The sequence below is a fragment of the Monopterus albus genome, unplaced genomic scaffold, assembly GCF_001952655.1.
Source record: "Monopterus albus unplaced genomic scaffold, M_albus_1.0 scaffold126.1, whole genome shotgun sequence".
NCBI lineage: Eukaryota > Metazoa > Chordata > Actinopteri > Synbranchiformes > Synbranchidae > Monopterus > Monopterus albus.
In genome coordinates this window covers 1,487,361-1,498,554 of record NW_018128006.1, presented here as the reverse complement: position 1 = coordinate 1,498,554, position 11,194 = coordinate 1,487,361, and the positions used below count along the sequence as shown (strand labels likewise).

Here is an 11,194-nt window from a genome sequence, read left to right as displayed (position 1 = left end):
TGCTGGCGGTGCTTTCACTCTAGTGGTAGCATGAGACGGAGTCTACAACCCACACAAGTGGCTCAGGTAGTGCAGCTCAAAATATGATAATGATGGGATTTTTCTGAAGCCAGATAGTACAAATGCATTACAATTTGCTCAGCAGTTAGAAACTGCTATCTGTGGGTGCCTGTTAGACTGCAAATTTGTACCATATAGAGCTAGGCTAACAGGACATTAGAAAGTTTACCCTGATCTAGACATCTAAAGGCCAATCCCTGCAGTCTGGCAGCCCCTAGTTCCACAGGTCAGCATGAATTCCTAAGTAAGACATCTGTCAAGGTGGCCGTCCAATAAATTCTCCCATCAAACCCCCTTGATCACATAGTCCAGGCTCCGATAAGTGACGATTACCTGGGACGACTCCCCCGAATAGGCCAGTCTGAAGCTATACATGAGATAGATGTCAGCAGGAGTGTGCAGCGCATATAGAGGCATGTAACACACCTATACCTGAACACACACACAATAAATCTGTGGCAGGCTGGGCAGCGATATCCCCAGAGACCTGAAGCTCATAAATGGGGTGAAGCGCATTTCCCTGAGGAATCCCATTAAATAAACCATCATCAATTGTGGTGCGATTCCTCCTGTCACCAGCAACCTAAAAGTGCTGCCACTAAATAGATCAGAGTGCAAGCTTCCCCCCATGGAGGGTTTCATGCAGTGGTGGAAAGTAACCAAGTACATTTATTCAAGTACAAGTTTAAGGTATCTGTACTTTATTTCACTATTTTCATTTTCTGCTACTTTATACTTGGACTTCACTTCATCTCAGAGGTAAATATACTTTCTATTCCACTACATTTATTTTATAATTGTAGTATTTTTAGACTGTTGTATTGCTACTTTTACATAAAGGAACTGAGTAATTCTTACACCACTGGTTACATGAGTTCTGCATGTGCGACTACTTTCTGCTCCACCACAGTCCATCCAGTGACTTCACAGATGGATTACACAGTGTATTGTATCTCTGTGCTCTTGATGCTTTAACATGATTAACATGAGGTATCTACATTCTCTTCATCTTTAAGAACAACACAGTTGCTGGGATTTGCTGGCAGTCACTGGTTTTCTATCTTTCTTTCAGGAAGTCAGGCTTCAATTGAAATTTTTTTAATGGCCTAAAAGTAGACATAATTTCATCATTATGCCATGTTACATTCATATTTCCTATTAAATTTCCTATAAAAAAGGAAACGTATCTATAGCTACCTATTATCATGACTTCAGTCTTTATTTAATGGTCTGAAAGGCAGCAAGGTAGATACGGCCACTACCAGACCAACCCACCATGTACAATGTGTCAGATCTATGAGCAGAAAAGCTGCTCTCCAGATTCATCACTTAATAGAAAGGTTATGGTCATAGCTTCAAGGATGCTGTATATGAGCCAGTAAGGTGAATGGGTGAATGGAGGAGCTTCACTTTAAAACTCTGTAAAGGTCTTCAACTCAGACTTTAAAATCAGTCAGAAATCTACGGTAGGTCTAGGTATGCTGCACTAACCAGTGGAGCAGCCTCTGGCCAGAATAACAGAAACCTACTGCAGAAAAGTGTAACAAAGAATACAAGGCAGAGAAGACCAAAGAGCCGGTGCTAAATTTCCGCAGGCACGGACGCCCCCCTCTGACACTAGTGAACATCCAGGGAATGGACATCAACAATAAACTGAACTGGTCAAACAACATTGACACACTTTACAAGAAAGGCCAGAGCAGGCTGTACATGCTGAGGAGACTAAGGGTGTTTGGAGTGCAGGGGACACTCCTGAGGACAGGAGCAACAGCAGCCATCTTCTATCGAGAGGTCTGCTTGGGCAGCAGCATCTTGCACATGGACAGGAAAAGACTAGACAAACTGATTAAGAGGGCCAGCCTTGTCCTGGGAAGTCCCCTTGATGCAGTGCAGGTGCTGGGTGACAGGAAGATGTTAGCCAAGCTAGCATCCTTACTGGAGAAGGATTCCCACCCCCATGCACAAGATTCTGTCAGCACTGGGCAGCTCTGTCAATGACAGACTGCTTCACTCCAAGTGAGTGATGGAGTATTATTGCAGGTCCTTCCTTCCTGCTGCTAACAGGCTGTACAACCAACATTACTCCCAGTAGATCTCCCCCCGTTGACCTCATACACCTACAGACTGTCAAAACTGTAAATACTCAGCATACCAGTGTGTAATATTATTTTTACTTTTTATTATATTTATATTGTTTATATTGATAATACCTTATCTGTTACTTTTCTGTTTGTAACACTGATGCCTTGTTTCTATCCCTTTGTGAATTTCCCGTTGTGGAACTCATAAAGGTTCATCTTATCTTAATGAAACTTCTTTACACTGTATTTGTGTAAAGGTGTTTGGTAAAAAGAAAGAAAAATGCACAGTAGTGTCTCCAAATACATATTTTTAGTGCGTGTAAAGAAAAATACAGACAAAATGTTCGTTAGAAATAATAATCTGCTTTTAACATCACTGTCAACTGTACCATTTAAAATCAAACTCTTCAGTGTATGTTCCAGTCTTCATGACAGCCAGCTCAAATCCATAACGTGGTGAGAAATAATGCTAAAACTATCTTAAAAATACAGTATAGGAAATAACTGACAACAAGCAAGGGACGAAAGCTCACTTCAGGCAAGCAGTGCTTCCCTTTATCCTCCAAGTCTCTGAGAGAACTGGACTTAGAACTCAGTCATCTTCTTGTGTGTGTCAACCTTCTTGTGTGCTTTCTGGATGGACAGCTCCTGGGCTTTCTGCTCAGCCAGCAGCTGGCGGGCTGCTGACAGCTTCTCTTCCAGCCTCTTCACTATGGCTGCATCCCTTCGCACACACAAAAAACAGATAGATTAGGAAATGGGGAAGACAACAAGGAGACAGGTTTGGTTTCAGCTGCACTCTTCCAGAATAAGTTGGTTATGACAGCAAGTGTCTAACCTTGAATATTCACACCTTTTTTGCATTTTCTCACAACTCCCATCCTTATTTGTGAATTCAAATCAATAACCTTTTTACTTGACAGGGATGTCGCAGCAAATAATGCTCATCTTTCACAATAAATTCTAGCTGTGTAAGCAGTGTATTTATGCAGGTAGAGATGGTATGGGTGCTAATGTGTCAGGGACCTGAGGCTCCATTGCAATTAACTGATTATTAATGACATCTTGATTTATTTAAGGTCAGTTAACACCGTTCACAGAAGTCAAACTAGACATATCGAAATGTTCAATAAACATCATAAAAGTTACATATGTTGGCAGTCAATACTGACCTGGTTGTTTGCCGGCTGAGTGACTTAGTCAGATTCTGGATCTCCCTCTCTGTCTGGGACACCCTCTGAGCAGCCTGGTACAGCTTCACATTCAGATTCCTCTTGGTGCTTTGCCCTCCCCTGTAAGCCTCCACCCCAATTGGTGCTGATGGCACAGCGGCTCCCCCCTCAGCAGGATCAGTGCTCTTGCCTCCTAGCTTGTGGTTGAGAAAGTCAAAGACGGTACGGCGCCTCCCTGTGGCCGCCCGAGGCTTTTTGCGTTTCCTTGGGAGGCCTGTTAGTGTGCCATTCTTTGCGGCCTTGCTCTGTGTGCGTCTATGGGTTAACTCAGCACACTGGTCCAGAGAATTGCCTTTGGCTAGGACCACTGCCATAATTGGCTCTACTCGCCCGTCTTGCCTCTTTCCCAAGCCTGAGAAATTGAAAGAGAATGACTGAGGAAAAGAAAGACAGCACTATTTCTTTTCACATCTGTACACAGGGAAAAGAAATTCATTTTAATTTTTGTAAGTAATGGCTGTGGAATAGTTTGTCTTCTGATTTGACCCATATTATCTCTTTGTGTGCAGGTGGCAACACACAGAGCCCAGAAACCAACTCGAATTGTGACACAAGTGCTTTGGTCAAGGGCAAAAGCAGAAGGATTTTGAAAACCTAGTATGATGTTTTTAGAGGGGAAAGAAATCTTGGGGAGACGCATGCAAACTCCACACGTCATGTCTCCGGGTGCTATACTGCAAAGAGTTTTGGTGAGTCACTCTGTTGGCTGTAACTTTGGCATGAATGTGACAGGGGGAAATCAACTAATGTGCTACATCTGTTCTACTGCCTTTATGAAAATGGCTGTGAAAAAAATATTTAAAATGAAACTGGAGTGCGAGTATAACTCATTTTATGAAAAAAAAAAAAAACCAACAATACAGCAAGCAAGGTACAAACTACTACATAGTCACGACAGACCACTGTGAATCAGATAATGAAATGCAGTCACTGTTGTACAGTTGTACTTACCTTTCCCATGTTCATAGCCCATTTTCAACATAAGCTTGGAGCCCATGCATCTGGTATGTGCCTCCCAGCCACCAAAAACAGTGGTATCTACAGAAGAGTCCATAACTGTTGGGTAAGGATTGAAAACAAAAAGAGAAACAGTTGATTACTTTTTAATGGAGAACTAACTTAAGCTCAAACAAATGCATATGTATAATAATTTACTGGCATGTAAAAAAGAATAAAAGGTCAGGGACTGAAGGAAGCTTACAATGTGCCATCACAGTTCTATGAAACTACCTCCAGGTCGCTTCTCTGGCTCAAAGATTGTCCCAGGAATGGTAACACATATCTAAACACACCTTTGGCATAAGCTACATCATGTCCGTTGTCGTCAGGTTCAGAGTCAGAGGACAGCGGGTCATCTTCTCTTAATGGCGGGATAATGCTGTCTGCCTCGACCACAGCGTCTTTCATCAGCAGTGAGTCAAACTTCACAGTGTAGAATCCACCATCTATATCTACATAGAGAGAAAACATTCGGATCAGCGAAACATACAAACACATTTCCTACTGTCTTGGTTGTTTTTGTTACATTGTACAACTCTAATCAAATGACTGGATTAAGATTTTCAGGAAATATATCTGTTGTACTTTTACTGCTGAACTTATCAGGATTTACTGTAAAAACACACCGTCAAAAACTGGCACTGTGAAGAAAATACCTTTGATTTTGGCAGGGTACCAGATGCCGTCCTCATGTCGAGCCAAGCAGGACGAGCCTTCTTCAAGATTGCTGAGGTCACTCTCCACAAAGTCTCTGAGCTCTGACAAGTGCACCACTTCCCCATGGGAGAACCTTCAGTAACATAAAAACAACTTAGAACATACTGATTGTAGAGGACTGAATGAAAGGTGGATTATATAGTAAATAATCTAGGGTTTCAACAGACTGAGGCTCATACTAAAAATACATCCCCAGTAATTTAGATGATCACTGGACACCAACACTGTGACATGAAGTGAAAATTAAAACAGAAGGTGTGAAGAAAACATGTCATCATTTTTTATACTGTTTTCTGTAGCTATGGTCAAGAAAAGCCTGCATCACACGGACAATGGGTGACACTTGCTGAACGGTTTTGCATGTTTAAATGTGAAAAGCATAGTGGCACTGTACCTGCAATTATCCTGGAAGCGACATTTATCCTCTAAGTAGAATGGACAGGGTTTCATAGACTTTTGGGTGGGGTAGACATAGAGCACTCTTACTTGTGCCTCTTCTCCATCTGGTGGTTCTGCTCCCACTACCATGGCATTGTGATACTCTAGTGTGCCCCATGTTGTCCGGTAGGGTGCTCTGACTTTACTACCACTAAGTGCATCTTCTTCTTCTTCCTCCTCTTCTAATCTACTGTCCCCCTTGTTGTCCCTCTCTCTGGCATCAGAGCTACTACCCGAAGACTCCCCCACTTCAGAGTAAAAAGCAGCAAATTCTGGGTCCAAACCGCTGTTTTCACTTTCTGCGTCAGCTGCTGCCTCTGAAGTGTTTGCCTGCAGGTCCCTGTAGTCCTCAAGGCTGGCCAGAAGTTGACTCTTTTTGACAGACACCAAGCTGGACTCAGTAAGCTCTATGAGCTGGCAAAGGTCTTCTTTTAGTTTGAGCAGGTCTGACTGCTGGGAGGGGTCCAATCCAGTCGACAGGGCCATCTCGACCTGCTGCAACTGAACTCCATAGGTAGTGATGGCTGCCTCAAGCGCTTCTTCATCCATACTGACACCTGGCACCCAGCAGTACAGGAATGGATGGCAAAAAGTACCTGAATCACCCAAGGAAAAATATGATTTAAAGTGGAATCAAATAAGCAGTTTTTAGCAGAAGAGGGTCATGCACTGGTAGAGCTAACCTCCTTATGCACGTTGCAAAGTGCCATTGTTCTTCCTCATCACATTATAAACAGTTTGTCCTTTCCTGAATCGTATTTATTTCATTGTTTAATGGCAAAAACTATGTGTAAATTGTCAGATATTCTGAATGAGTGTGTTAGGGCAAACTAAAAGGTAGCCAACCTTAACTTGTATGTTTTTACATTTTCTTGTAATGAGAACTTCGTCCTGCACTGATTATAACGTTATGTTATGAAAGCTTAGATGAACGACTCACTGAGCTCCTCTATAGTAGGTACCATCAACTTTGCTAATAGATTTAGCTAACCTCGCTATGAATCGCTAAGCCAGCTAGCTAACATTACACATCAGAGCAAGTTCTAGCTAAATAATAACAGTCTTCAAGCTAACTTTTACAAGAAATTATAACAATACTAACATTACCTTCGTAATTAGGCTTGGCTGTTGGACAGGAAACTGTCAGCCATAAAAAATTGTTCTATGTTAAGAAATACAGATGATCACAACACAAAGCAGCTCAGTGTCAAGCTGCCAAAAAATGAACCAATGGTTCTGAAGTGAATGAAAGGCTAACTTCCGTTGACAATAGTTTACTTTTCAAAATAAAACATATCCAGAGGGTAGACGCGCTTCAGACCGGGTGTCAGAACATTAGAAATGCAGTTGGTACTGTTAAACTAGTTTCTAAAGACTCTTTTATTTTTAAATTAGATTGGAAAAATTCATAAGATATCTTTTTTGAATAAGGAAATTTAAGTTTTGCGTAACAAACACTTTAACAGCTGAGATGTGTAAAATTATTGGAAATTACAAATATTAACAAACACCAATGTTAACTGAGTTTGGAAATGCACTGGCATGTCGAAATTCACAGATTTCTTAGATGAAAATGCTATCTATCATACAATTTTATAGGTTTTTCTTTTTCACATGAGATCATTTTTATTAATGCGACTATTCGTCGGCACTCACGGTTGTCTTCCTTGTGTCCTGCGGAACGCTACAATATTATTACTTTGAAGATATACCCCCCAAACCCGGAAGTCTTAGTTTTGCTATACGTAAAACGTGTGCGTCGTGGACGTAGAATTATGACGGCTGTCAGCTTCATTACTCTCCGATGTTACCTTTTTATATCTAAAGTTAAGCCTCTCCTGTGGACCTATTGTTCCGCGGACATAACACTGCTAATGTGAAGGTAGGCCGCTTGTGTATTGACGCTAGTACCGCAGTGCAGCTTCAGAATCACGCTGCATGCTTTGTTGTGTAGATGCTAATAATGCTCTGCAGGCACTGCCTGGACATGCTTCTATTGTAACTGTTTCTTAACTTACATAAAGTATCCACTTTGTCTCATATGTATGCAACAGTTGCTTCGCCTTCCTTTCGGAGGGAAACAGGATTTAGAGATGATGGCTTGTACTCTCTTAAACATCAACGTGTTGTTGAGCAATTTGTTATGGACATACAAATAGATTTAAGGCACACAAGCCACGGATGTGTTTGTTACCAGCCACGAATATTTTAACATCGTATTTAAAAAAGTGCTTTTAATATTTCTTAGATACTGATTGATTAAAGCTTTAAAATATCATCTCAAAAAGTTACCAGGCAACATGGCAGGTGACCATTATATATTTAATCACAAAGACAAATATTTTTTTGTTCTAAGAACACATTAATTTCATTTTCTCTGGTACATGAGAAGTTATGCAGTTGTCCTACTATAATAAGTCCTCTTTTTCTTTTTATGTTTCCTCACTCAAGTGACCTCTGTTGTGATGCCTCCAACCATGGCTCCTATCAGTGATCCAAAGATTGCTTTTGCCTACCTACGCCCAGCTTGTGTCTTGCTCACTCGAGAGCCCACTGTTACCAATGTAGAAACACTGAATGCCCAGCTGAAAGAGGTCAGTGATGCCGCATTGCAGCAGCTCCAAGAGTACGTCCTCTACCCTCTTCGCTTTGTCCTTAAAGTCCCTGGGCTCAAGAAGAACAAACTGGTGCAGGCTGTGGCCGAGGCCATGAGCCACATCCTGGAGAACACTTGTGTCCAGAGCTGGGAGACCCTTCATGACCTCTTCTCAGAGCTAACCCTGTGCCTCTGCTCTCCAACCAATCCTGGGAAACCTGCAGATACATCAGAGGAGCTGAAACTGGCTGTGCTGAGATGCCTGGATGCCTTGTTACATGCTGCTTATGGTGATATAGTCTTTAAACTCTTTGAACCAATCATGCTGCCTGAACTGGGAACTGCCATCTCACTACTGCTGGCTTTAGGAGAGAAGGAGAAATCTCGGGATATACAGGCAGCAGCCTTGAAGTGCCTCCAGGCTTTGACTGTGCAGTGTGACTGTGCTCAGGAGCACGTAGTCCCATCCTCAGAGGAGCGACGTGCTATAGGCAGCACCATGGCTTCAGCCTTACCTGGGATCACTATGGCTGTAGCCAGGATTATTACAGGAGATCTGAGACAAGGCCATGTCGTCACAGTCAGGGCCATCAAGGTGCACTACGGGCTAGCTCTCTCTGCTTTTAATTTGTGTTCAGGCTTGTGTTGGACTGTGTGTATTATGATGGATTACACACAAGTTTACATAAATATTTTACAGTTAGAATTATTATTATATATTACTATTGCTGCAACTAGGTATTATTTTTACTATATGTTGATTGTTTTTCCAGAATAATGTAGTCTCTAAAATTCAGAAAGCAACAATTCAGTTTAATTCACTTTTATTTGTATAGTGCCAATTCACAATAAAAATCATCTCAAGGCACTTTACATAGAGATAAACCCAACAAATCCCAGACTCCAAGGTGATTTGACAAACTACAACAATGTTGCTTCATAAATGACTTAAATAATTAATCCATTATCATATTTGTACAGTTTGAGATTTGAATAATTTTCCATTGATAGTCTACTGTATATACTGTTTCAGAACCTTTTCCAAGAGACTTCTATTAACATTCAGTATGCGTGTTATTGTTTCTTGGCATCATCTCCTTGTTAGAACCTCCTTGGCTAAATGTACTTAAATTTGTGTATGTTTCTTCATTTAGTTCAATATGATTGATCAAATGAGAACTCTTTGAAACTTGCCAATAAATAACTTCTGGGACATTACTATATCTATAGCTAATTTTACAGAGTAAAACTCTAACCTGGTAGGATAACAGGTTGTGTGTGCAAGGAGATGGCAAATTAAACTAGAAAATAATATAATGTGATTATATCCAAGTGCACATGTAATTGAAGAGTTGACTCATGCCACATCATCTCTCTTTGCTCTCTTTGCCATTCAGGTTTGGTCTACGACTGTGGGGCTTGTCATGGAAGACAGCCAGCTTCAGACCAGTGAGCCCTGGAAGACTCCCTCAGCAGAGCTGGGGAGGATCGCGCAGCTTGTAGTCCATCGAACACAAGATTGGGTGAAGAACACAGTGGGGAAGCTGTCTGTGTTGCTGAGGAAGATCATCTCCTGCACCTCGGCCCACCAGCACTGGAGGGTTCGGCTGGAGATGGTGGAACTGGCTGATCACTTGCTGGCCAGGTGTAGCCAGTCACTAGGAGAGTGTGTGGGGCCACTACTGGAGGCACTTATAGGAGCAGTCAATGATGAGGAGCCCAGAGTCAGAGAGAGGTTTTACTTGACATTTATGTGAGGAAAAAGAACTAAGACTGATCTATTCAAGATGCTTACTGAAGATCCTCTTTTCTCCTCTCCTGTAGGTGTGAGGCTGCTCTCAGAGAGGTATCACAGAGAAACCAGAGCCATAGCAGCAGCCATGCTCAGACGTTCACTGACGTGCTCTCAGAGAATCTTCACTGTTTAGCCACCTCCCTGCCCAGACTGATGAGAACCTCTGATGACCAGAAGAAGCTGTTTGTCCTCAGTGTGTTTCTGGGTTATTTAAAAGTTCTGGGACCATTCATCTCTGTGGTGCTGACCTCAGCTGCACACCTCCAGAGGATTTCCAAAGCCTTGATGCAGGTAATGTTTGCATTTTAATAGCTGAAAAGCAAGAAGTTACATGTCGTCTTGTTTTATAAAACAGTGTATGCAACACAGGCTAACATGTGATTACACGTCATTTTAAACACAACAGACACTGTACGCTTTTTCAGGTGCTGGAGCTAGATGTGATGGATGTTCGTATTGTGGAAGAAAGAAGTTACAGCTCTACAATAGAAACGAGTTCAACCTCTCAAGATTCCTTCACTGCTCACACACAGAGGAAGCATTTCCTGTACTTCACTGATGAGAAGATCTACTCTGTGCTCATGGAGATCTGTCGGCTTTTAGGCACGAGTACTGTTTCATATGAACATGAGGGATGAGCTGTATCAAAATGACTTACTTTCCTTATTTTTATGCATATGTAGCAGTCCTGTAAAGCATTTATAAATAATGAAGTTGGGCTAATGTAGAGGTGTGGTGTGAATATTTATGAATTAAAGCGTATATGTTTACCTTTTACTTTTTTTGGCATCTCTCATGCCAATAAAACAACAAGTAACTTTCCCTTTTTCTGTCTTTAGGTTACTATGGAAACATTTACCTGTTAACTGATCACTTTCTGGATCTGTACCGCCAGTCTTCAGCATATAGGAAGCAGGCTGCCATGGTGCTAAATGAGATCATCAGGGGTGCCGCAGGAATTGACGTGGCAATAGAGGGTTGGAGTTTGGAGGGTGAAGGTCGGAGACACTCAGCAACCCAGGAAGACCTTAAAGCGACAGTGGTGTCTGTTATGGAAGAATACACCAGTCTGAACAACTGGCACTTGATAACAGTCAGTGAGGAGACGGATAAAGACCGACAGGACCAGCAGGTGGCGATAGTTTCAATGCTTGTCCTGAATCAAGATTTTACCTTAGTACAGTTTAACACTGACTTAGTGACATGCACTTCACTTATAACCAGTTTGCAGGATGATTAAAGAAATGGCACAGCATTTTGGGAAATACTCTTATTC

At 41.8% G+C, this 11,194-nt stretch overlaps 2 protein-coding genes across 3 annotated transcripts in view; one reads left to right on the top strand and one right to left on the bottom strand.

Annotated features, from left to right (window-relative positions):
- Positions 1 to 2,265: 2,265 nt before the first annotated feature.
- zgpat (zinc finger, CCCH-type with G patch domain) lies at positions 2,266 to 7,247 on the bottom strand. 2 transcript variants are annotated; one of them, XM_020612562.1, is made up of 7 exons: positions 7,184 to 7,247; positions 5,484 to 6,123; positions 5,029 to 5,162; positions 4,666 to 4,824; positions 4,325 to 4,429; positions 3,314 to 3,725; positions 2,266 to 2,865 (listed from the first exon to the last, which is right to left on the bottom strand). In XM_020612562.1, the coding sequence occupies exons 2-7, from the start codon at positions 6,074 to 6,076 to the stop codon at positions 2,727 to 2,729; spliced, it is 1,542 nt and encodes a 513-aa protein (XP_020468218.1). In that variant the 5' UTR covers positions 6,077 to 6,123; positions 7,184 to 7,247; the 3' UTR covers positions 2,266 to 2,726. The 2 variants fall into 2 exon arrangements, with proteins under 2 accessions (XP_020468218.1, XP_020468217.1); XM_020612561.1 differs by lacking the exon at positions 7,184 to 7,247 and adding an exon at positions 6,635 to 6,788.
- A 16-nt stretch (positions 7,248 to 7,263) lies between these two features.
- tti1 (TELO2 interacting protein 1) overlaps positions 7,264 to 11,194 on the top strand; it is a 22,125-nt gene continuing 18,194 nt past the window's right edge. The window contains exons 1-6 of the mRNA XM_020612509.1: positions 7,264 to 7,409; positions 7,979 to 8,718; positions 9,521 to 9,858; positions 9,948 to 10,209; positions 10,344 to 10,521; positions 10,758 to 11,050. Of these exons, the coding sequence (XP_020468165.1) occupies positions 7,993 to 8,718; positions 9,521 to 9,858; positions 9,948 to 10,209; positions 10,344 to 10,521; positions 10,758 to 11,050 (1,797 nt within the window). The 5' untranslated portion in view covers positions 7,264 to 7,409; positions 7,979 to 7,992. The remainder of the gene's footprint in view (positions 7,410 to 7,978; positions 8,719 to 9,520; positions 9,859 to 9,947; positions 10,210 to 10,343; positions 10,522 to 10,757; positions 11,051 to 11,194) is intronic.